This window comes from Chanos chanos, chromosome 3, assembly GCF_902362185.1.
Source record: "Chanos chanos chromosome 3, fChaCha1.1, whole genome shotgun sequence".
Lineage (NCBI taxonomy): Eukaryota > Metazoa > Chordata > Actinopteri > Gonorynchiformes > Chanidae > Chanos > Chanos chanos.
In genome coordinates, this window is record NC_044497.1 from 19,005,136 (window position 1) to 19,028,909 (window position 23,774).

The window sequence follows — 23,774 nt, forward strand, 5'->3', positions numbered from 1 at the left end:
GTATTTAATTAAATTCAGTTATCAGTTTAGATACTAATCCATTGCATTAAATTGTCTACAGGCTACTGGTTGGTGATGTATGTGTAACAGATGAGTAGTCTGATTAAAGTAATATTATTACTTATATTATTACTTTGGGGGTATTTCACTCTGCTAATCTGTCGTACCTTAGAAGGACAGCCTTTTTTCTTTTGAAGGACAGACATTTTGCATTTTCATCCAAAGCATCATATCCATCATATAATGGTGATTGCCTCTTGACTCCAATGCAGAAAACAAATACAATATATAATTGTGCTGCACTGTTTGTTTTAGTAAATCAAATTAATTCACTGGAGGGGTGTGGCAGACTTTACTTTATTTTACTCACCTTGAATCATGGCTCTTGGGTCTCAATTTGTTGACCTGAGACTCAGCAGTATCAGCTGTTTCTTCTGCCTCACCCAGATCATGTTGCAATATACAAAACTTGTCACAGTTTTGTGTTGGCCTGCTCCACACACAGAAGACATTGCATTAAAGAAATTACTTGTAGTTTGATGGCAAATATTACATGAAGAATTGTTAATATAGTAGGTTGGTTCACAAACAGCTTTCATTGTAGCCCAGTTTATGATTGATATATATATATATATTTATGTGTGTGTGTGTGTGTGTGTGTATGTGTGTGTGTGTATGTGTATGTGTATATATATATATATATATATATATATATATATATATATATATATACTTGTTCTTTGTCACCTCTTTATGCCAGTTTGTTTAACTTCATGTAGAAATTCCTACAGGTCCTTAATTGTCTACGTTCCTTATAATCTCAAAACAAGCTCTGATGTCCTCCTCATTCTTCAGCTCCTTCGTTTTAATGGCAGCATCAGTGGTGCTTTTCTTGAATTCCTGTTCTTCTTCCCTCCTGTTCTCATCTGCAGCCTCCTCCAGCTGTGTTCAGATTTGGGCTATGTCACAATCCACTTCCTTCAGCTCATCAGTTTAAGCCTGCAGCCAGTAGTTTTGTCTCTTCCAGTGGCTTTCAGATCATAAGTGACAAACAGAGGCAGTTTAAATTATGTTTACACTATAATGGAGCATCTTAGAAGAGGAGTAATATTGTGTAGGCAGCACATTGCTTACATCTGTTTTTTCTGAATTGGACTAAATCTACTTTGTGAACAGGCAATCATGAATGCTTGATTTTCTGTGTTACCTTGCAACGTTCAGGGAGGTCTCCTTCTTAAGCCTGTGAGCTTATTCCTACTGGGAGTCTCTGTCCCCAGAGAGCTCAGCACGGTATCCACTACTCCATGATGATTCCTCTTGGCCTGCTCCATCTCCTTACCTTTCTCAGCCAGTTTACCCAATATCTTTCATCTGATTGAACTCATGCTGAGTTCTCAGGATCTTTCCAGCACACGTATCACAAAGTAACTTTCACTTGTTCTCAGTCCCTGTTTCTTTCACATACACTCGTGTCTCAAGGCTTTCCAAAATCTAGTATATCTTTATGGTAATTAGGTGTACTGGTCTCCTATTCTGTAGAGTGCCTTTTACGTAAAAGCTTTATCTAAGCCATCAAATCACTTGCCTCAAAAATTCTTCTCTATCACATGCTAATTAACCCTCATCTGTGCTGTATTCTACAGAGTCAAGTTTGTTTTTAATCTAGAAAACCCTCTGAACCATCTAGATCCTAACATCTTTGCAATTAGGTTTAAATCTCATCTCACATTCTCTGATCTTCACATGCCCTGTGTGAGACTGTTTCCTTTCTCTCTCTGGTAGCCCACATCGGATGCTTATCTTTAGGTTACTCTATACTGTCTCTCCCCAGATATGTTCTCCTCTTTTTAAGTGTGCTTCCTTAACCCAAAATAGGCACTGGCCATGGAAGGCTAACCTTGACCCTGCTAATTTGACAAAGAACCCTGTAAATTAAGCAAAAGGGGTGGTCAGCACCCCTAAGTGAACATAGTGTTCATGGCTGGGTGTAATAATAGCCGTGGAAGGATGAGAGAGAAGGAGGAGACTTACATCAAAGGTCATAGAAGAAATGACATTGACGGTCATCAAAGAAATGTCAACATGTCATGGTAGGTTAGCAGAATGTTTACTGCTCCCTGACAGGTGAGCTTCACAGGAAGCCGTGTGTGGTGCCTTGTTGATAAGGCATTCTTTTTTAACGTAACGATATTTTTCTACAGTTGCCGGTGATGTTTGGATACACCACTATATTGCAAAATGGATAGTGTCAGCAGCATACACGCACTCAGGAATGAATATTGTTGTAGTAAGTCTAAAAAATAATGTATGAAGCATTAATCTCTTGAAGTATTGAGAAAGTTGTCTTGCTGAATAAGGTTAGCATTATGGAACACCACTTACATTATGGAATGAGTCTGGTTATTTTAATACAGGAAAACCTGGAATGGCCACTACTTGAGATTAATGACAGGTTGAATGTATACAAGCAAAGTGTCAAAAGACGTGCACATGTTAAAGTGAGATGTTAAGTCTCTGCATGATGGGTCATTCAATACAATATACAAGGTAAGTTAAGGCCTGCCCTCCCATTATCACCATATCCAGACACCATGCATTTCTTGATGACATGGCTTTGTTCCCTTCTTTATCCTTGAGGAAAAAGATAACCCTGTGACACTGTTCTCAAGTTTCTTTCATCAACTGCAGCGAGGTCAGTACCTCCTTCCTGTGAAATTTTATAACTGCTTCCCCTTGGTTAGGAATGTGCTACAGTGTTAGATGATCCAGTTTATCTTGAGAACACCTGCTATGATTTGTCTTTTTAGTTAGACTGAGTCATGTTTTTAGTGAAAGTACTTCATATAATGTATATGTAATAACTGTATGCCAGATCAAGGATTACCGGTAGATCAAAGTTTAGATTGTTTTCTTTGTTTGTTTTATAAACCTTTTTTTATACTGCTGTCATAGTGGTAGATGTTAACCACTTTGTGAAAGGAAGGCTACAGTTTCTCACAGAGACCTTAATTTGCTCTTTTTTTCCTCTTTTTATTATTCTTGTTTTCCTATTGCAATGCTGTTGGAAATAATATAGTACTTTTTTTTTCTTAGAGGTATAATTTTGCCTTTTCAGTCAATGTCCTAATAACACCTTCATTGTCATAACTGAATATATTCTTATTCACCCATCGATGGGCACATATGCTAACTGCAACAGGACAATTCAAAGAAAGTTTTTGCAATTGTCCAAGGTTGTTTTCTTTTTTTTTTTCCCAAATAGGCCAGCTCTTTGTTTTTGTGTGTCTTGTACATCTTCTCACCATACTGAGTGTTTGCTAACCATTAATATTTATGACTCTGTTAGCACCTTTGAAAACCAAGGAGGTGCTAAGTTTTCTTAAGTCTTTGGATGCTGTTCTGCTAAGAGCCACTTACAGAGGTCAGGAAAGTTGTCAGGATATCATTTGTTAGCTAAGGAATGTGCAAATCCTTCTTGAGGCTGCCAACATGTAGTATGGGAAATGTCTATACTTCTTTAAGACCTCTTTGTTAGATTAGCACGATGCTCTATGTGCCCCTTCCAACTTCTTACTGAGGTCCTTAATTGACTGCATGAAGCAGAAAATTCCATTCCAGGCTTGTCAGTAACTTAAGCAGTCCATTCTCAGCTGTCCATGTTGCTCTTGTGTTCAGCACTCTTGCTGGTGCAATGTTATGCATTTGACTGTACATATACACTGAACACTGAGCAGGCTATTGTGGGGATGGAAGGTTGTTACTTGTTGATTAACTTGAACACATGGACTCACCTTAAACTGTCCCGTAATCCTTGATCTTGTCTGGTTGAATGATCCACTTTGGCGCCTGTTATTCAGGTCATCTGTCTGCTCTTTCAGATGCATGTAGGCATCCCATGTAAGATGGTTTTAGCAGATTAAAGAAGCTTCATGGTGGCTAGTTTAGTACAATGTTTGTTTAGGGGATAAAATAGAATAATTTAATAACCGTATTTTAATTCTGTGCTTTTTAACTTTGTGTTACTAGTTGACTTTTTATTCACTTACATGGCGACAGTGTTGAAATATTGTTTAATTATCTTCAAAAGTGATGTTCTTGGAATATCTTTATTCAGTTTTTATCCATTTAAACTCTGTTGCTCCCATGTTTTTTTTCCAGTTCATCCCTTCGTTCTGGCCTGCAGAATTAATTAAGTGCCTAGATTCCAACAGGAGTACCTGCATATATGACAGCAGTGTGTGGGACCAGCTGGAGGGCATATCAGGTAAGAGGGTGGCTTTGACCATCCCATAATTTTATTTGTATTGTTATTGAATTTAATTTCACATGATCTGCTTTATTTTCTTTTGATAGTGATGACTAGCTCCTTTTACTGTTTGTAAACAGTGTACATGCAATGCAATTTCCAGATAGTTATACATGAATAATGAAAAATGATCTAGTGAGAGAGCGAGTGAGTGAGTGAATGTAGTCCCTTGATGCTGTTATCATCATTAAAATTTGTTGTTGCTGACAGTGCCTTGTCCAGGATTGTGGATTGCTAGCCTGCTCAGATTATCACAACTGAATATTCTTTTAATCATGCTTAAAACATTATTCAAAACCTTCAAACCTTAATAGTATAGCTATTTTGCTAAAATCAAAATTTGCTAACTGCATCACATTTGTCAATTTGGAACATGTCTTACCAGAAGCAAAATTATTTAGTTTATAAGCATGTCTAAAGTAAATTTGCCAAAGCCAGCAAGTCCTTGTCCAGTGCCCATCTCTAGATCTGTGTGAAACCTTTAACTCCATTGTAATTATTGATTGTGTATCATGACAAAAAATGCAAACTCTTGTTAGCATATAAAGATGTTAGAAATGCCTCACATTCTCCACTCAAGATTTGCCCTTGAAGAAGAGGAATATTGACACATTGTTCTGTTCTTAAATGCTCTAGAAACTAATTTCGCCTGAGCATGTGCCACACATAGATTTGCACTTATTTGTTTGCATAAGATAGTCGACTAAGATTAAGACAGATTAATTATCTGTGTTATTAAGGCTATGCATGTTTATTGGTTTTGCTCATTTGCTGGGAAAGCAAATCATGTTGGGAAGAAATGTTTATGGTTTTCTGCTCAGTTGCAGAGTGAACCTTGGTATAGCAGCATGTTTTTCTTGATTGAAAAATTAAAGTATGACATCAAAGCTACAAATATGCACCATTTGTAATATAATATATGCATAATAAATATAATCATCATTTTGGTGGTCAGCCAGTTCACTCATTCAGTAAAGATATGTGTGTTCAGAGCAAATCCAGCTGATAAAGAACTCTCCTGAAATTCCACTGACAGTGAGATACGGTTCTTTGTGACACACTTTGGCATACACTGCTTTTCTGTGACCTAAACCTATAAGGTGTGTGTATACTAAACTGTTACGTTCTGCCGTGCAGAGCAACGAAATCATATTCAAGCTTTTTAGAGAGGAAATTATACCTCATTCTTTGCCATTGATTTCTGCGGACAAATGACCGGCACCACTCCCTTGTCAAATCATGTATTTATTTCAGAAGAACCAAGGTCTCAGGTTTAAATTTATGAAGAAACTAATTTTGAACACATCCTAAAGAAGAATATCCTCTCATGTGCTGTTTTAACCATTTCTCTACTAATTTCTTCCATACTTAAGTTAAGATGCTGGTCCTTAACGTCTTTGTTGTAAAATACAATGTATGAAAAAATGATGATTTGCATTCAGATTAGGTAGATTTAGAGGCCCCTCCTGTAGACATAAAAAGCAAATCCAACTCAAAAAAATCTGTTAAAGGTTTTATTTTAGAGTAATATTCCTCTAGTTTGAATGTGTTGTACATGCTGTCAAGTTGACAAAAGTGGCAAACAAAAGTCTTTAATTCCTCTCCTTTAACATGTCAGGATGTCTGTGGGATTTCTTAGAGAGGAGACTCCTTAAAGATACAGAACTGACCCCTAAAACATTAGAAAAATGCCTATATTATGTGTATGCGAATATGTGTATTGCTGTGTTTGCCTGTATATGTGTTTGTAAAAACATTGAAGAGGTCATTAGCCCATTAGTTGGTATTGTTGAGTGAAGTTTTTTTTGGGTTTTTTTTTAGTGTTTTGCTGTATAAAATGCGAGAATGCGGGGCCAGTGTTACATTAAATTGGTGTTCAACTGATAGAGGCCAGAGGAGGTTATCTCTGAGTGTTGTAGCCAGAGACTATAACCTGACTATTGTCTTGTTTACGCAACATTTTCTCCTCGGCTTTGTCCTTGAGTACAAAGATAACCCTGTGAAATTCCTCCTGCCTGCCTAGCTCTGATTGAGGAGAACAGCTATAGTGGTGTGGTACGCTGAGATCTAGGTTGAGTCAGGTGGTCCATCTGTAAAGGTCTCCTATAAATAATGGCATCTTGTCACTTTAAAATTCTGGCACCCTTTTGGGACTTATAGACTACTTGAGTTACATTGCCAATTGGGGTAAAACAATGCTGCCATCGCTCCATGTGTCACAGGTATTTTTAGCCTCCTTGATCGGGCAAAGATATCTCCATAGGATAGATGTTATGTGCTTATTTTCAATTTGCTGGTACCACCAGTACAAGCAGAAATCAAAAGAAAAAGGTTCCAGTATGTCACTGTAATTTATATCCACTAATCATTGAGGGGAAGGGCTATTTTTGATGCTTTTTTAAAATTGTAGCCTGACGTAAAATTTAAGAAATTCAGATTGTTCTAAATGACGGAATGTTTTGCGACCATGATAATCCGTACAGATGTCACTGGCATTTGCTTTTGGAAAAAGCTCCAAAAAAATCTTGATTTTTAGGAAAATAAACCAGTTGAAGCCTGTTGAGAAACATGCTTAATTTAGTGAACGTTTAGGGTTATTTTTTATTTTTCATTTTTTTTAATTGCTGGCCCAAAGGAGCACCTTCAGTAAACTCTGATATCCCTGAGAAAAATCTGAGGAAAATCTAATCAGTTATGCCCTCAAACTAACTGTCAAACAACAAATTTGAATATTTTGATTCCGTGTGAAAATATGATGCATGAAAGCTGTATTATCTATTCTCTGACATTTTTTGTTTTTTTTTTATGTAGATATTGAAATTTCAGTACTTGGTTTCTGATTTAGATGTTAAAAACAGCTCAAATGATTCAAAGTTTCCACAAGTTTCCATGAAAGTGGAATTTTCACAATGTGGACAGTTTGTCTGGGCTTCCATACAAATCGTAATTGATTGTCAGAGGTTAAGACTTACTTAAACAAAGCTTTCCATGTCAAAACTTTACTTAAGTTAGCCCAGATGGTGTGGCCTAAGGTTGCAAAATTGCTGGTGCTCACTGCGCTTTTGAGCATCACCCTCCCCATTCTCAGCTGTTCAGTCAAAACTCCTCCTCTTGTCATCACTGTTGTGCTGACATTCTCATTACCTTGACCAGCCCTAGAAATGCACAGTACTTCTTGTGCTTCTTGCCGCATCTCTTCTGAAACTCATAGGTCTCCATGCTGAAAAGATTTGCTACTTTTCACACCATTTGAAAATCACACAGATTGACAGGAAGGCAAGAAATCTGCTTGACTTAAAGGATTTATTCTAGGGTGAGTGTTAGTTTGTCAGACTGTCTGGACATTGATAACTTTGAATGTGTGTGTTCTCTGTATGTTTACATGAATCCGGTTAGCATGCTCACTTGCATAGAACCCAGGACATGTGAAGGATTACTTAATTGAGCAGTTCCTAATTGATTGTAGGAACTCTTAATCAGAGATATAGTTTAATCTAACAAATTCAGTTGTGTGTACTTTTTAAATACCTTAATTTTTACCATGATTTCAGTTTTTCCAAATACTGTATTCTTATCATTTGTTATTGTTTTGGTTATCGCTCTGTTTGCTCTTTGTTTTTTAATCAAACACACAATTTTTAATGAATTTTTGAGATGGTATTGTTTTTAGTGCTCTCTGAAACGTTTACTTTATGTTTGAGTGGAGGAGCATATGAATTCAGATGATGTGTAAATATGTTCAGCAAAATATAACAGATTTTAGATTTAAGGCCCCGGAATTAAAGAATAAACATTGCACAAGTATGCTGTGATTGGTTAGTGTGAAATATAGTAAGATGTGCCCAATGTTTCACTGGCTGCATTAAGTAGTTGCAAAAACCACTGCATGATTTGTGAAACTTCAAGCGGCATATTTGTCAAACTTCAAGCGGCATATTTTTCATTTTAGGTTTAGCCAGATAATTGATTCTTTATTGAGTTGAAACTGGTGTTTTGGTACAATACAAATGGTGTTTTGGTACAATCCATTACCTTTTACTACACTAGACCATTGACTTTCAGCAAGGATTCTTACTCAGCTATAGTTATCACGGCACTTGACGCTCAACAATTAATTCTTCAGATGTCTTCAATATACTGGAAAGATCCCTAGATGTTGGAATTGAAGGTGGTGTGCTTTATCCAGCCACAATCTTGGGTGATGTGAAGACTCTCATTTAGTAGATTATTGTCCTCACTGTGGAAGTATGCAGGAAAACCAAGGCTGCCTTTCAGAATGTAGGGTTTATCAGGTTTGTTGCACCTTATGTTGAGCCTCACCCTTAAGCAGTAATATGGTTGCTTAAGGAGTGGCTAGACAAAATATGTGGTCTGTATGCCTTGGCACATTTTAACCAATGCCCAATCCTCAATTTCACAATATTTCTTTTAGTAGCGTTCATGAGTCCTGTGAAACACTTTAGGGTAGAAGTCTGCAATATTCAAACAGCCTATACCCAGTTTCAGGCAATTCAGGCTGTTGGACAACCTGTAAGTATTTCAGAAAGCACTGATGGTATGTAGAGCTTGATTGACAGTTGTGTCTCCCAGTTAGTTCTTTTAACTGAAAACTATTGTTGCCTTAGTTAATCTATTTATTAAGTACTTTTTAATAACTACACTTGTTTTAGTTGTTAACGCTTAGTTTTGGCTACTACCACATCTGTCTGATTCAATATTGCATTGACCAAATGCTGTCATTTTCTGAAGAATTGCACCAATGATTAATAACTGTAATAAATGGTGAATTAGGTAGCACTACTGTTCTTTTACATGCCCTCCATATGGTCTGTTCACCAAGTACTGATTTAGACTTCTCCTGATATCAGTAGTTTCTTTAAATGTTTGACCAAATATTCAACTTACCTCATTGTTTACTACTTTCTTCAGAAGCTGACATTTAACAACACTTTGTACCAGTGCTACTGAAATACTTAGAGGTCCTCCATGTAAACCTTGTAGTCTGGGGACTGTTGGGCATTTGTGTTTCTAAAAATAATTAAAAGGCGCAGAGATGGATTTTGGTGAAGTCTTCTTTTATTGAGGAGAAGTTATGTTACAGACAAAGAAGGAGAGATGTTACTGTGTCTACAATATTACTGTGACTAAAGAAAACAACTTGTTGAGCAAAGATATACACAGGCACTACAATCACCTCTGACCTTGTCTTCCACAGATGACAAGCACCTTTGACCCACACCCGAGACGAACAAATGTTCTCTGCTTGACCCTCTGGTTCATGTCAATTAGTGCGAATTACTATTTAGTTCTGTGAAAGGGTGGATGTGTAGGTATACGCATATGAGGATGCATATGTATCATATGTGCAGGTGGCCATGCAAACGTGAGGATATGTGCATCCACAGGAGTTTGTGTGTCTAATTCTATAACTAAAGAAAACATTCTACGTAGTCCTGCTTGACAAACCAAACAGATTATCAACATACTGGACATCCCAAGATTTCACCTCACACTTTTATCTACCCCTTAATACCAGGGCAGGGGAACAGCTGCATAATTACAGAAAGCTTATAGTCAGCGGTCATGATTGCTCAGTTGGAGAACAGATACAGAATATTCCTGTATTTCTGAAGAATCCTTGTTGTTGCTGTTGTTTGTTTTTTTAGTTGGTTTTTTTGTTGTTGTTGTTGTTTATTTGTTTGTTTGGTTATTTTTCCAATTTACTATTATCTGTTACCAGCAAAATTGCCATTCCATTTCATTCCCTTAGATCTTCAGGAGAATAAATTGATCACAGCTCCTTTATTCTTTTTGGTTCAGTTAACTTTTGTTGGATTTTCTTAACTAAGTAGAAGAATTAGAGTGGTCTCTCTCTATATAATCAAGAGATAGCTGTGACTTGCACAATAAGAATTATCATCTTCTGGGTCAACAGTGCATGTGAAGGATGAAAGGATGCATAAACATCATATTCTTAAATAATAGAATGTGAGAAGTTTAATTTGCTTGATTGCTTTATTTCACAGAACTACAGGCATGGGACACAAAGAGGCACAAGACCACTACACAAGCTTTTCAGCCAGATCCAAGAATTAGCTTCACTCTTCATCAAGCCCTTTCTGCAAGGAGGACAGATGGGAAGAGAAAGAAGACAGGACAGGATGTTAATGGTAAAATTAGATTAATTTCTCAACATTTGGTAATAGCACTAACAGCACATTGTAGGAGAATGGGTAATGACTATCAGTTTGATCGGAGCCTAACATAATGTTCAGTAGCCTTTGATTTATTTACCTCAGTAAGAGCTATTTGGACCACAGGGTCAAAATATTGCATATCTTTTTTTTAACAGAATATAAATGATATCACAGTCTACAAAGTTTCCAAAAACAAAACTGTGACATCAATAGAAAGAGAAATGTGCAGGAAGCAGAACTGTTAGATTTCACCATGTTAGTCGAATACAGGTACAAATATACTGTCAAATATACAAGTCTCAGTCAACGGTTATTGGAAATTTTGAATGCAGAAAGCATTTTTGGAGAATACATGTTATATTGCTATTTTTTCTGCTTTTATAAAACTGTTCTGATGCTTAACATTCATACTCTTAACAGTATAGGGTACTGTTATGGACCCCAGTACTCAGTATTTGAAGTATGCCATTTCAAACATATGATGTTACCAGACAGCGAAGTATGTTTATGAAAGAGAAGTTCTTGGAAAGGTCAGCAGTTTGCATATGTGCAATAATTCGGCTCGGTGCAACTCTCCTATTGTCTGAGCTGACCTGTGAAAATGTTTGACTGATTGATTTGGGCTGCCTCTATTTCATGTTACTCACCTTGGAACCAACGTCACGACTCTTAGCCCTCAACTTGTTGACCTGAGACTCAGCAATATCAGCTCTCTCTTCTGCCTCATCTAGTTCATGCTGCAGCTTACGGAACTTGGTCAGGTTGGAATTAGCCTGTTCCTCCTGTAAGACAATGTGAGTCAAATATCTGATTAAAAACTTTTCAGGTACATTAGATTGTACTATGTGGCAAAGACATAAGTTTGACTTACAGCCTCCTCTGCAGTTCTCTTGTAGGACTTGACTTTCAACTGTAGTTTGTCAACGAGATCCTGCAGACGGGCCAGATTCTTACGGTCCTCCTCAGTCTATAAATTTTATAAGTGAGTATTTTTACATTGGTATCATTTTTTATTAAAACTCTGTAAAAACTGAATTGCTTTTGGGCAAGAAATGAACCTGATAGGTGAGCTCCTTAATGCGTCTCTCGTATTTACGAATTCCTTTCACAGAATCAGCGCTCCTCCTTTGTTCCATCTCCACCTCAGCCTCCAGCTCTCTCACCTATTACAAATATTATAATTCAAAACAATGTTCTTTTGTTTTACATTGCAAATATTGCTTTAGAAAGAATAAATCATTTGTGAATTGAAGTTGTATAAACTTACCCTGGCCTCCAGCTTCTGGACCTGCTTCTTGCCACCTTTCATGGCGATTTGTTCAGCTTCATCCAGACGGTGCTGCAGGTCCTTGATGGTCTGCTCCATGTTCTTCTTCATACGTTCCAGGTGAGCACTGGTGTCCTGCTCTTTCTTCAGCTCCTCAGCCATCATGGCAGCATCAGTGATGGCCTTCTTAGCTTTTTCCTCAGCGTTTCTGCATTCCTGCAAAGCCTCCTCCACCTCAGTCTGAAGCTGGGATGTGTCAGTCTCCAGCTTCTTCTTCTGGTTCAGCAAGCTGGTGTTCTGTACACGAATAAAGATATTTTCACATTGGATAGTCATTCCTTATGCACTAATAAGAAAATGAGGAAGAAAAGTTTCACCTGAGAGTGCAGAAGCTGAACTCTCTCGCTGACGTCCAGCAGCTCTTGCTCAGCCAGTTTGCGGCCTCTCTCAGTCTGCTCTACCAGGGACCTCAGCTCATCCAATTCTGCCTGCAGCAGATTGTTACGTCTCTCCACAATAGCAGTGTTCTCTTTCAGATCATCATTAGCACGAAGAGCGTCGTCAAGCTGCAGTTGAGCATCCTACAAAAGAAGGATTTTATGAAGTAAAGGTGTAATTTCATTTTATGAGGTGACTCAGCTTTACATTCATTTTGACATAACTTTAGCTCACGGTACCTTCAGATGTCCGTGGAGACCCTTGAGTTGCTTTTGAGCCTCTGCTGCTTGCCTGTTGGCCTGGCTGAGTTGGATCTCCATCTCATTGAGGTCTCCCTCCATTTTCTTTTTCAGCCTAAGGGCCTCATTCCTGCTGCGAGTCTCTGCCTCCAGGGAGCTCTGCAAGGTGTCCACCATTCTCTGCTGGTTCCTCTTGGCCTGCTCCATTTCCTCATCTTTCTCAGCCAGTTTACGCTCAATATCAGCCTTGACCTGATTGAACTCTAACTGAGCTCTCAGGATCTTTCCTTCTTCATGCTCTAGGGAGGCCTTGATTGCAGAAAGAAATGCCATTCAGTGCTCGTGGAAACCAAATGATGACACTAGTACAAAATGGCAGATGTGTTTTTTCTGTCCGTATAAATGCAGTACTCAGTAATTCAGCACTAAATATAGAGATATCTAATGTATAAATAATAATGTGTCGTGTGTTTGGACAGTGTTTTGAATGAATATGCAATACATTCCCTAATAATTTGCTTTCAGAGTCACATCTAGTTAAAAGAATGTGATATTGTAAATTAAGAGACTCCAACAGTTCTTTTCCTGACCTACAGGAGGGATAACAAACTATTTAGGACTGGAATATTAGTATACCTCTGCTTCCTCCAGGGCCGCTTGGATCTCAGACTTTTCCTGCTCCAGTTGTTTACGGATTTTCTCCAACTCGTGGATACTCTTTCCACTCTCGCCAAGTTGCTCCGTTAGGTCAGAAATTTCCTCTGTTGGAAAAAAATGTTGTTGAATATGTGTAGAGGACAGAGACATGACTACTGCTTTGAATTCCTCCAAAAGAAAGATGAAAATAACCTTGGAGGTTCTTGTTTTCCCTTTTCATGGTCTCTAGGTGATCGAGAGACTCCTCATAGGAGTTCTTCAGTTTGAAGAGCTCAGTGCTGAGTGATCTGGCCTCTTTCTGAGAACTCTCCAGCTCACTTTGCGATTCCTCATATTTCTGTTTCCACTCAGCCAGGACCTGTCAAAATCACACCAGCAAATACATTTTCTGTCTTGGTCCTTTTAAAAAGCATTTTAATTACCATGGGAAGTCGGTATGGCATGATGAAATGAATAGGGAATATAAAATGTGCTAAAAACATGCGAAAGAATGTTTCATATCATAACCACTGTGAGGCTGATTTTGTTGCCGACATGTTACGGGAGACAAACTGTACTTTGTCAAAGTTTCTTTGCTTCTTGTCCAGAGCAGCAGCAGCTGCATTGGCTCTTTCAACATCAACCATGAGATCTTCAATTTCATTCTGAAGCCTGTGTTTAGTTTTCTCCAGAGAGGCACATTTGGCATTAACAGCTTCCACAGCTTCCTCTGCATCTTGTAGGCGCTGAGCCAGCTTCTTCCTATAGAAAAAATTATTACAAAACAAATTTGAAAAGGGCTTTGGAAAGGAGTTTTTGCTGTAGCCAGTATTTAAAATATAGAGATCTGTTTAGATACACTGAGGAGATTAATTTCCTCAGGTAAGTAAAATACTTACTTTGCCTCCTCCAGCTCTTCAGTCCTCTGGATGGCATCAGTTTCATACTTGGTTCTCCACTGAGCCACCTCAGAGTTGGCTTTAGACAGACTGCGCTGCAGTTCAGCTTTGGCCTCCTGCTCCTCTTCAAACTGTTCTCTCAGCAAGTCAGCATCATGACGAGCAGACTGCACTGCATGGGCCAATGCATTCTTAGCCTGTACAAAGAAATTATTGCACATACTTAGTGTATGTAATTAATTGTATGGTTTTTGGAGGAGAATGAACATGTTCTAGAGGTACCTTGACTTCTTCTTCCAGTTGTCTCTTTAGGTCCTCAATCTGCTGAGTGTAGGACTGCTTGCCTCTGGTCAGTTGAGACACTAAAGAGTCCTTCTCCTCAAGTTGTCTGGCCAGCTCACCTTTATGGACAGAATGTAATTGAAGGTGAAATGTCATCAGTATTCATCAGAATGGAAAAAGCGTATGCACTTTCACCTTATCAGAGAGCATACCATTTTCTGTCTGCAGCTTAGCTTTGTGCATGGTAAGGTCATTGATGCTACGCTGGCCCTCCTCAAATTTTGTCCTGTATTCAGTCATTTGATCCTCAAGAGTTCTACACATTTTCTCGAGGTTGGTCTAAAAAAAAATCATAAGAATCAGACATCACACAATTGTGACAAATTCCAACAAAAATGAGAGTAAACTGTTTATTCTTACCTTGGACTTAACAATCTGCTCCATATTGGAGACCACATCGTCCAACTCCAATCTCAGTTCACTCTTTTCCTTCTCAAGCTTCTGCTTGACTCTCTGGAGATTGTCAATCTGCTCTCCCAGGTCAGCCACACTGTCAGCATGTTTCTTCCTCAGTGTAGCAGCAGTGGCCTCATGCTGCAGAGTGGCCTCTTCAAGGTCTCTGCGAAGTTTCTGGAATTCGGCCTCCCTCTTCTTATTCATCTCAATCTGGGCAGCGGTGGCACCGCCAGCCTCCTCCAGCCTCTCACTGATTTCCTCCAGTTCTCTGGACAAGTCTGCCCTCTGTTTCTCCACTTTGGCACGGGCAGCTCTCTCAGCCTCCAGCTCTTCCTCCAGCTCCTCAATACGAGCCTAACAAGAGAACAATACAGTACAGCACTCATTGTTAGCTCTGCACGGCAAATTTTCTGCAGAGATCCCCTTGTAATCTTCACATTACCTGCAACTCCTTCAGTTTCTTCTGGAGTTGAGCTCCCATTGCCTGCTCATCCTCAATCTTGCTGTTTAACTGACTGATTTCAAAGTCTTTCCTATGATAAAAAAAAAAAATCTTTGTAAGTATATGTTACAAGCATTGACTTAATTATTATTTCCTCTGAACTTTCTTTTACTTTTTCAGCCGTTCCTCTAGTTGCTGCTTATCATTCTCCAGGTCCATCACACTCTCTTGGGTCAACTTTAAGTCTCCCTCAAGCTTCCTTTTTGCTCTCTCAAGATCCATGCGGATCTTCTTTTCTTGTTCCAGTGATCCCTCAAGCTGGAAAAGAAGGTGTGAATGAGAATGTTCACTTCACTTCACTGAAGTTTTTACTTTGTGTTGTCTTTATTAAAATTAAACATATGATCGATGCAAAATTTGAAAATTATGGTCTAGACACTAACATCATCAACTTGCTGTTCCAGTTTGGCTTTGGCCTTGGTCAGCGTATTGACTTTGTCCTCCTCACTCTGGAGGTCATCCAGAGTTTGCTGATGGGCCTCCTGGAGAGCTTTCTTCTCCTTTGTGAGCTTGGCGATGATCTCATCCAAAGCTGCCATCTCTTCAGTCAGGTTTTTAACCTTTGAGGAAAGAACCAATGTAAGCGACATAGCAATAATAATGTCTTCAGTACAGTTTTAACATGATAATACTAAAGGCTAACCTTGTTCTCAGTGGCATGTTTCTCCTTCTCCACTTTGGCCAGAGTTAGCTCCAGATCATCAATGTCCTTTTTGAGCTCGGAGCATTCATCCTCCAGCTTCCTCTTCTTAGCAGTCAGTTCTGCGTTCATCTCCTCCTCATCCTCCAGTCGCTCATTCAGCTCTTTACATTTGGCTTCAAGTTGGATCTTATTCTTGATTAGACCCTCACATCGCTCTTCAGCATCTGAGAGATTATCCTGCTCCTGTTTTTGTTAACATGCACCAGAAAAAAGGGAGAGTTTTTGCTCTTCATTTGTATCCTTGTAATCATTTGTCTTTTAAATTTGCTTTTAACTAAGAACTTACAGTCTGAACTTGAAGTTGTAGGTCATTTTTCTCTTGGAGAAGGGTGACCATTTTCTCTTCCAGCTCCTTTCGTCGGGCCTCAGATTTTGCATAAGCCTCTTTTAACTTCAAGAATTCCTCCTTCATGTTGGCCATCTCCTTCTCAGCCTCAGCAGACCTCAGCAATGGTTTGATCTTGAAGTAAAGCTTCATCCAAGGCCAGTTCTTGACCCCCATGAAAGCTCGGACGTTCCATTGGATCACAAGCAAGGCATCCCTGTGAAGTTACATAAAATATTCGGTTTAAATTAAATTAATTAACGCTATCAATACAAAAAATATTCAGAAATGCTGGAACCATACAGCTAACCTGCGTTCCACAATCTTCTGGAATTCAATTCTTGCAAGAAGACCACGTGACCTAGCCTGAATTCCAGTTATAATGAGAGCGAGACGGTCATCTCTCATCTCCTCAAGTGTACCCAGGAGACCAGCCTTAAAGAACACCTTGAAGGGTAACAGAATATGAAATTACTTTAATGAAATACTAGAACATGAGACCTCATGGTGCTAACTTGTTTTGAAATATCAAAATCCAATAACTGCACTGGTCCATCGTTTTGTTTTCTATTACTCTATAAGAATGTTCATGACAGGCTACCTAACTTATGCTTTTTTGGAAATGAGTCTGGTCTTTTTTATTTTTAATCATACCTTTGTATGTCCAAATCTGTACTGGTTGTGGTCAATGTCAAGAGAGCCAAGCAGTTTTTCAGCGCCTTTCCTGCTGTCAATGAATTGACCCTCTGGGATAGCAGCAGGATTCAGGATACGATATCTGTAAAGGAAAAATTAGAGAGAGATAATGTAGTAATTTGTCATGCTACTTTTAAAATTTTTTATATTGACTATGCTTTGGACAGTCAAATAAAAATACAGTTTGATATATATATATATGTGTATATATATATATATATATATATATGTGTGTGTGTGTGTGTGTGTGTGTGTGTGTGTATGTAAATATAAAATGTTTCTTATGGAAACTTTTAGAATACAAAACATAGAGGGATTTTTTGGCTCATATCTCAAAGTTTTTCATTTCATCTTGTGAAATAAAACCTAAAGCTTTGTCATGTTTTCTATGGATGCTCTGTGAACCTTTCAACTAATTCAAACTATAGAAGTCATACCTCTGCTTAAAGTCACCATACAGAATCCTGTTGGGGAAGCCCTTTCTGCAGATCCTGATGCCTTCCAGTACACCGTTACAGCGCAGCTGATGCATGACAAGAGGATTCCACATGGCTCCAGGAGTCTTTGTCTCATTGGGGATGATGCATCGCACAAAGTGTGGGTGAGTTGACCTCAAGTTGGTCATCAGCTTGTTCAGGTTCTCCTGTGAGCACAAACCATTTTATAAAAGAATGAATTAAGCAGTGTAATATGCTTTTGATAAGACAGAACATTTCACAACTTTTGTGATACATTGAAGCACTCTACTTCAGAGATATGTCTTTGTATATGTTTTATTGTATGCATGTACAGGGCTTGTACTGAGTACTGGCTCTTCAGAATTTGTACAGACTTGTAAATTTGGTGCTGCTTTACCCTGTGGAGAGCAGAGACAGTCTGGAAAGAGGATCCTTTCTTCTTTTTTTCTTTACCCTTTCCACCACCTTCTTGGGCTGCACCAAGAAACAAAAGAGAACCCTATTTGTGTGCTTTATAGCTATGCTTTACTTAACAGTGCCATTCTGAAAGTCGTTTTGTATTACTTTAAATGAAGTTTAATCTTTTACTTGTAGTTCATGTATTAGATCATTTAGAACACAAGCCGAGGTTACGCTCAAACTGAACACATTAGGGTGATATCTTCATTTGATGAAAATGTACAAGAAATGTTAACATTGAAAATAACCATTTAGAAACTGAGTTGTTTTCTCAAAAGATGTGAATCATACAATATAGTTCATGTATTAGATCATTTAGAACACAAGCTGAGGTAATTTTCAAACTGAACACATTAGGGTGATATCTTCATTTGATGAAAATGTACAAGAAATGTTAACATTGAAAATAACCATTTAGAAACTGAGTTGTTTTCTCAAAAGACGTGAATCATACAATATCTAAAGCAGTATTTTTTTAAAGCCAACTCTAGAGCCTCATTAAATAGCACATTTTTATCACAGCTCAGTGCTAGCATTACATATTTAGCTAATTAGGACAGTAAATAGCGGGCAAATCTAGAATGCAAGTGATGGGTTTGAACAAAGAATTCATCTCCAGGGCTAGTAAACATTGATCTATGGTATGTCAATGATAATGCTAGTAATATTTAAATATCTTCACAAATCAAACTTGTTCATACCAGAATCTGCACCAGCATAGTTTGCAAAAAGGTTGGCCAGCAGTTTCATTGTGGATTTCTGATAAAGCCCAACAACGGTCTCATTGAGGGGATCCTTGTTTTTCACCAGCCAGTTATTGATGTTGTAGTCAACAGTGCCAGCATAGTGAACCAGGGAGAAATGGGCCTCTGGTTTTCCTTTGACAATCCTGGGCTTCTGGAAGTTGTTTGATTTTCCCAAGTGGTTGTCATAAAGCTTGGCTTTGAATGTAGCGTCACTGGCCTTGGGGAACATGCACTCCTCTTCAAGGATGGACATAATACCCATGGGCTACCAAAAACACACAAACACACACACACACACACACAGGGAGTTTAGATTTAGGTTAGAATATACACCATGATTCTTGCCACATTTTTTTCTGTAAAAAAAAACATTTGTTTGACTACTATGTAGACCATTTTACATTAGTTTTATGTTATATACTCACCTTTTCAATCAAGTCAATACAAGCCTGCAGGTCCATACCAAAGTCAATGAACTCCCACTCAATTCCTTCCTTCTTGTACTCCTCTTGCTCCAGCACAAACATGTGGTGGTTGAAGAACTGCTGCAACTTCTCATTAGTGAAGTTGATGCACAGTTGCTCAAAGGTGTTGAACTGCATCAAATAATTGGAAAAGAGTGCACTATTATTGTAGTAAATACTTAACAAAAGACTTCACCTAGTGCCAAAGGTTTGGTCAGTTTTATCAAAAACCTACATCAAAGATCTCAAAGCCAGCAATGTCCAGCACACCAATGAAGTATTGACGAGGCTGTTTTGTGTCCAGAGATTGGTTGATTCTCACAACCATCCAGAGGAACATCTTCTCATACACTGACTTGGACAGTGCACCAACAGCATAGTATACCTAATAGGAAGACAGCAATTAAAGTGTTTTAAATCTGAAACAAAGCAGTGAAAACTAATGCTGTCTTTTTTATCAAACTGATGTCATGAGAAAGAGGTCATCAGTGACTGATGTTTGGAAAATGATCAGTATTAGATTTGTAAGGCCTGACATTTTTGTTTCATAACTGTACAGATTATCAAACAATCACATGATGAGGTACAAATTACTTTCAGATTATGAAAGCCTAATCATTAGTTCCTTTTTTTACAACCTTCTTTGTAGCATTTTTGAAATGATACTTGTTATTATGATAAAAATAGCATTTTAGAAAAATGTCAGCTTCAAATGACCAGAGTATGGAATTCCATGAGAAGAGCAGGTTGTTATACACTCACTTAAATATACAGAATATCTCACCTGCTGGACATTTTGTCCTTTGGTGACCCACTCATTGCCTACTTTGACCCTTGGATGACATAGAGCCTTGATGAGATCAGCAGAGTTTAGACCCATCAGATATGCTGATTTGTCAGCATCTGTAGTTAATAAAAGTGTGAAAATTTCATTATCACATTACTTGATTTTTTCATTATATAGCAGATATACAATTATAAATTTTATTTAGAAATTTTAATGTTGTTCTGTATTCTTGATTTAGCTAATGCTGACCCTCAGTGCCATCAGCCTCTGCCTGCTCCTCTCTCTGCTTCTGCTTGAACTTCATGTTCCCATAGTGCATGATGGCACCAGTCAGCTTGTAGATGCTGTTCTTCTCTTCTTGAGTGAAGCCCAGAACATCAAATGCTTCCTGCATTGACAATTCGAGACTTTTATTGCTATCTGTTGCAGCCTAAATATTATTGTATTAATGTTTTTGCAAAGTGATTAAGACAAATCTATTAGTTTCATATTCCCTGGTCTTCCATAAAAGTATCTGTTCAGGGCAAGTTTCTGAAGTACAGAATCACTTACTTTTGGTCTGAAAATTGCCTCATTCAGAATATCAATTCAGAAGAGCCAATACTACTACAACTCACATCAGTAGCCATCAGCTCATCACCATCATTAATGGAGGCTACAGTGGTCTCTCCTTGGGAGATGAAGGCATAGTCATAGGGGTTGGTGGTGATAAGCAGCATCTCTGTAAGAGGAAGATTAAAAGTTGTTATTTGCTCTGTCTGAATCCTGGTGTTTTAATATTGTTAATAATAAGACATGTTACCAACCCAGCAGCTCTGGTTTCTTCTGAGACAGAATCTGGTAGAAGATGTGATAGTCTCTCTCAGCCTTAAGCTGGAAGGTAACCCGTGACTTCTCTAGGAGGTCTGCATTTGGAATCATCAAATGAATTATCACACAATAGTGGCATACTCAGACAGATAGATATGACAGATTGTATGAGAAAAAAGATTATACCAAGTGATTAAGAAACATTCTTACAGGTCTCAATGTCAGCAGAAGCTAGCTTGCCGCTGGCTCCAAAGTGAATTCGGATGAACTTGCCCTGTTCACATTATTCAAAAATTTGTATCAGGTTGCTTAAATGGCAGCCATTACATTTTCTTAATGATGATATGAAGCACTTACAAATCTGGAGGAATTGTCATTCCTAATGGTCTTGGCATTCCCAAAAGCCTCCAGAGCAGGGTTACACTGAATGATTTGATCTTCCAGAGTACCCTGGAAAGAAATATGTGGCCTTTGTATCAATTCTTTGAATTCTTTGGCTTAATGTAGAAAAAAAAATGCTGAACTGTAACATTATTGTCCTTGTGACCCACCTTTTTGTCATTTGGATCTCTCTTGATGCCTCCAGCAGCAATGCTGGCAAAGTACTGAATGACTCTCTTGGTGTTCACAGTCTTCCCAGCACCAGACTCTCCCCTTGGCAGAGGAAAAAGAATTGCGCAAGTGTTAAATAAAAGCTAGCCTAATGTAGCAATTTAAAGTAGCCAACAGTATAATAAAGACTTACGTGATGAGAATAGACTGATTTTCCCTGTCTAGGAGAAATTAAATGTGAAAATTAATTTCATGAAAGTATTTCAACATTTCAAGATATTATTCAGATTTTTATAGTTCAGTTCTAAATAGCTCCCTCCTCTGGTTGATTTGACTGAATGCGCTGAGGTAAGTTGGCATGTGGAGGCTACACTGACGCTTGCTTTGGTGTAAGTCCCTTGCTTATCCAGACTGTTCTCAGTTGTGAATCACGAGACATTTACATTGGGGGGCTTTTTAAAAAGTATTGGGTCACGGCAGGTCTTTCAGTTTGTCTATTTACACGTTCATCTTGAGTCTGGTGGTAATACATTATATCATTATATTCTATCATTTCTTCATTTGGCTGACAGGGACAGTTTTAGAATATCTCTGGATGGCATTTCAATTCTGTATTTACCTGCCAACATGTACTGATAGGCATTGTCAGAGATGGAGAAGATGTGGGGAGGAGCTTCACTCCTCTTCTTGCCTCTATAGGCAATGACAACTTCTTGGTTGTACACTGGCAGCCACTTGTAGGGGTTGATAGTCACACAGAACAATCCAGAGTAGGTCTACAGGAAGAAAGAAACATAGTTGATTTGGTTGTGTGTGTGTGTGCGCAATATGATTATAACCAGTCAGAGACAGGGGTTTTGAACATACGTAGATCATCCAGGCTGCATAACGCTCTTTGAGGTTAAACAGCACAGCAGGCTCGTGCAGGAAGGTGAACATCGCCATGTCCTCGATTTTATCGAACTTTGGCGGGTTTTGAGGGTGGATATCAGCCTCCTTCACAGTGACTGTCTTTTAGGGTGGGGGGGATAAACAAATAAGTTGTACTTACATTGATTTATAGAACAGAAACAAAGGAGATTGTTGTTTCTTGGAGATTTTTGTAAATTTTAATTATCTGTGACTCTTTACAAACTAGAAAACAAAAAATATTACATATATTTCAGCATGTTTTCCCTATAAGAATAAAATATTCTGAGACCCCTGTGCTTATCTTTTGTAAAGATGAACAGTTTATTGTGATTTATTAAAGCCATTGCTGCAATATTTATTTTAATCAGTTAGGAGTGTATTTATTGGTCACATCGAACGACTGACTTTTCATTCACCCAAAAAGATTTCAATCCATTTTCAGTTTACTTTACATTTACTGGAGAAGCTTTCAATCCAAAATTGATGAAGAGTCCAATTTTCTTACCTTCCCCCTTTCAGTATCACAAGTGACTTTGTCACCATCACGGCTAGTAATAGTAGCCTTCACATACTCCTCCTCTGGGTCAGGAACAAAGCATTCCTTTTTCATGTCAAAGGGGCGAGTTTGGGCTTCTAGACGCTCCCTGTCTGATTTCCTCAGATATGGGGCTGCAGCCCCAAACTCCTCCATCGCCACATCCCCCATCTTTCACTGTGCTTTGAGCATGATTGATTTGAAACTATTTGATTAATTTGTCATTATTCTGAACTTCCATATTATACAAATAAAAGTAATTACTAGTAGATGCACCATTTAATACCTCAGCACAAATAAATGAGATGGTTCATTTTCAGTTCATCATTATGTTCTTCTGTAGGAAAGCTGAGATACTCTTACCTCTTGTTCTTCTTTCCAGAGTCTGTTGGAATTGTTGCCCTAGAGCAACAGGAAGAGAGAAAACATTTTAGCAGCTTAGAAGTTACAGAACTGAAGTTGTATTAAATTTATAATCCTGGAAAACAGGACATATCCTTAAACACAACCATTTCATGACCTAATGCCAAATCAACCTCAACCTTAAACCATTTAGAATTACAGTGGAGTAAAGACTTGCTCAGTATTCCAAAGCAAAGCTGACAGCCTACCGTAGGATGCCACCACTGAAAGCCTGTCTGGAGGCACACGCCCCAGTGTCGCCTTTATAACGTTGGCAGTCTACTAAATATGGTATCTGGCATCTTATAAACCACCAGCAATACAGCCTCAGTTTGGCTGGATGCAGATGGGGAGGGTGAGGGGCTCTTTTGGATTGCCTACAGTACTTGCCAGTAAGGGACCTTTGGAGGATCACAGAGAATCACATACACATCATGGCTAATCCTTTTGAGGAAACAATTGCTGTGTGGTGACTGGGTTGAATCATCAGGAGCAGATCCCACACAAGGGTGGGAAACTTAATAGACTTTCAGGGAACATACGTTTCCCCTCTCTTCCTAAAAAAAAAAAAAGATGAAATGATGTCTTTTTTAACAATGCTTTAAACTTTTATTAGCAATGGATTTATCTGTCTGCCTTAGTTCTGCAAAAAGGAGATGCACATGACTCCAGATAGAGGTACTGGATGAATGCAGTTTATCAC

The 23,774-nt window shown here is 38.4% G+C and overlaps 1 protein-coding gene across 1 annotated transcript; it reads right to left on the reverse strand.

Moving 5' to 3' along the window:
- Positions 1-10,307: 10,307 nt before the first annotated feature.
- Positions 10,308-22,840, reverse strand: LOC115806473 (myosin-7). Its single transcript, XM_030767180.1, has 37 exons — positions 22,640-22,840; positions 22,090-22,233; positions 21,842-21,998; positions 21,416-21,443; positions 21,222-21,324; positions 21,028-21,120; positions 20,881-20,944; positions 20,667-20,765; positions 20,478-20,581; positions 20,110-20,248; positions 19,858-19,976; positions 19,309-19,458; positions 19,035-19,205; positions 18,565-18,874; positions 17,802-17,878; positions 17,384-17,589; positions 16,905-17,028; positions 16,561-16,697; positions 16,212-16,467; positions 15,866-16,108; positions 15,606-15,782; positions 15,335-15,480; positions 15,163-15,253; positions 14,685-15,074; positions 14,477-14,603; positions 14,265-14,383; positions 13,983-14,179; positions 13,662-13,845; positions 13,297-13,462; positions 13,084-13,208; positions 12,448-12,756; positions 12,148-12,351; positions 11,771-12,067; positions 11,562-11,666; positions 11,375-11,470; positions 11,151-11,285; positions 10,308-10,425 (listed from the first exon to the last, which is right to left on the reverse strand). The coding sequence occupies exons 1-37, from the start codon at positions 22,838-22,840 to the stop codon at positions 10,405-10,407; spliced, it is 5,814 nt and encodes a 1,937-aa protein (XP_030623040.1). The 3' UTR covers positions 10,308-10,404.
- Positions 22,841-23,774: the final 934 nt, after the last annotated feature.

What these genes read in the sequence shown, in the direction of transcription:
- LOC115806473 (XM_030767180.1), bottom strand. Translation starts at nt 22,840, where the DNA reads ATGGGGGATGTGGCGATGGAGGAGTTTGGGGCTGCAGCCCCATATCTG. An exon ending in CTATCAGTACATGTTGGCAG is followed by an intron (nt 21,444 to 21,841) that starts GTAAATACAGAA and finishes AATTTCTCCTAG; the next exon opens with ACAGGGAAAATCAGTCTATT. An exon ending in AGCAGATTGTTAAGTCCAAG is followed by an intron (nt 14,604 to 14,684) that starts GTAAGAATAAAC and finishes ATTTTTTTTTAG; the next exon opens with ACCAACCTCGAGAAAATGTG.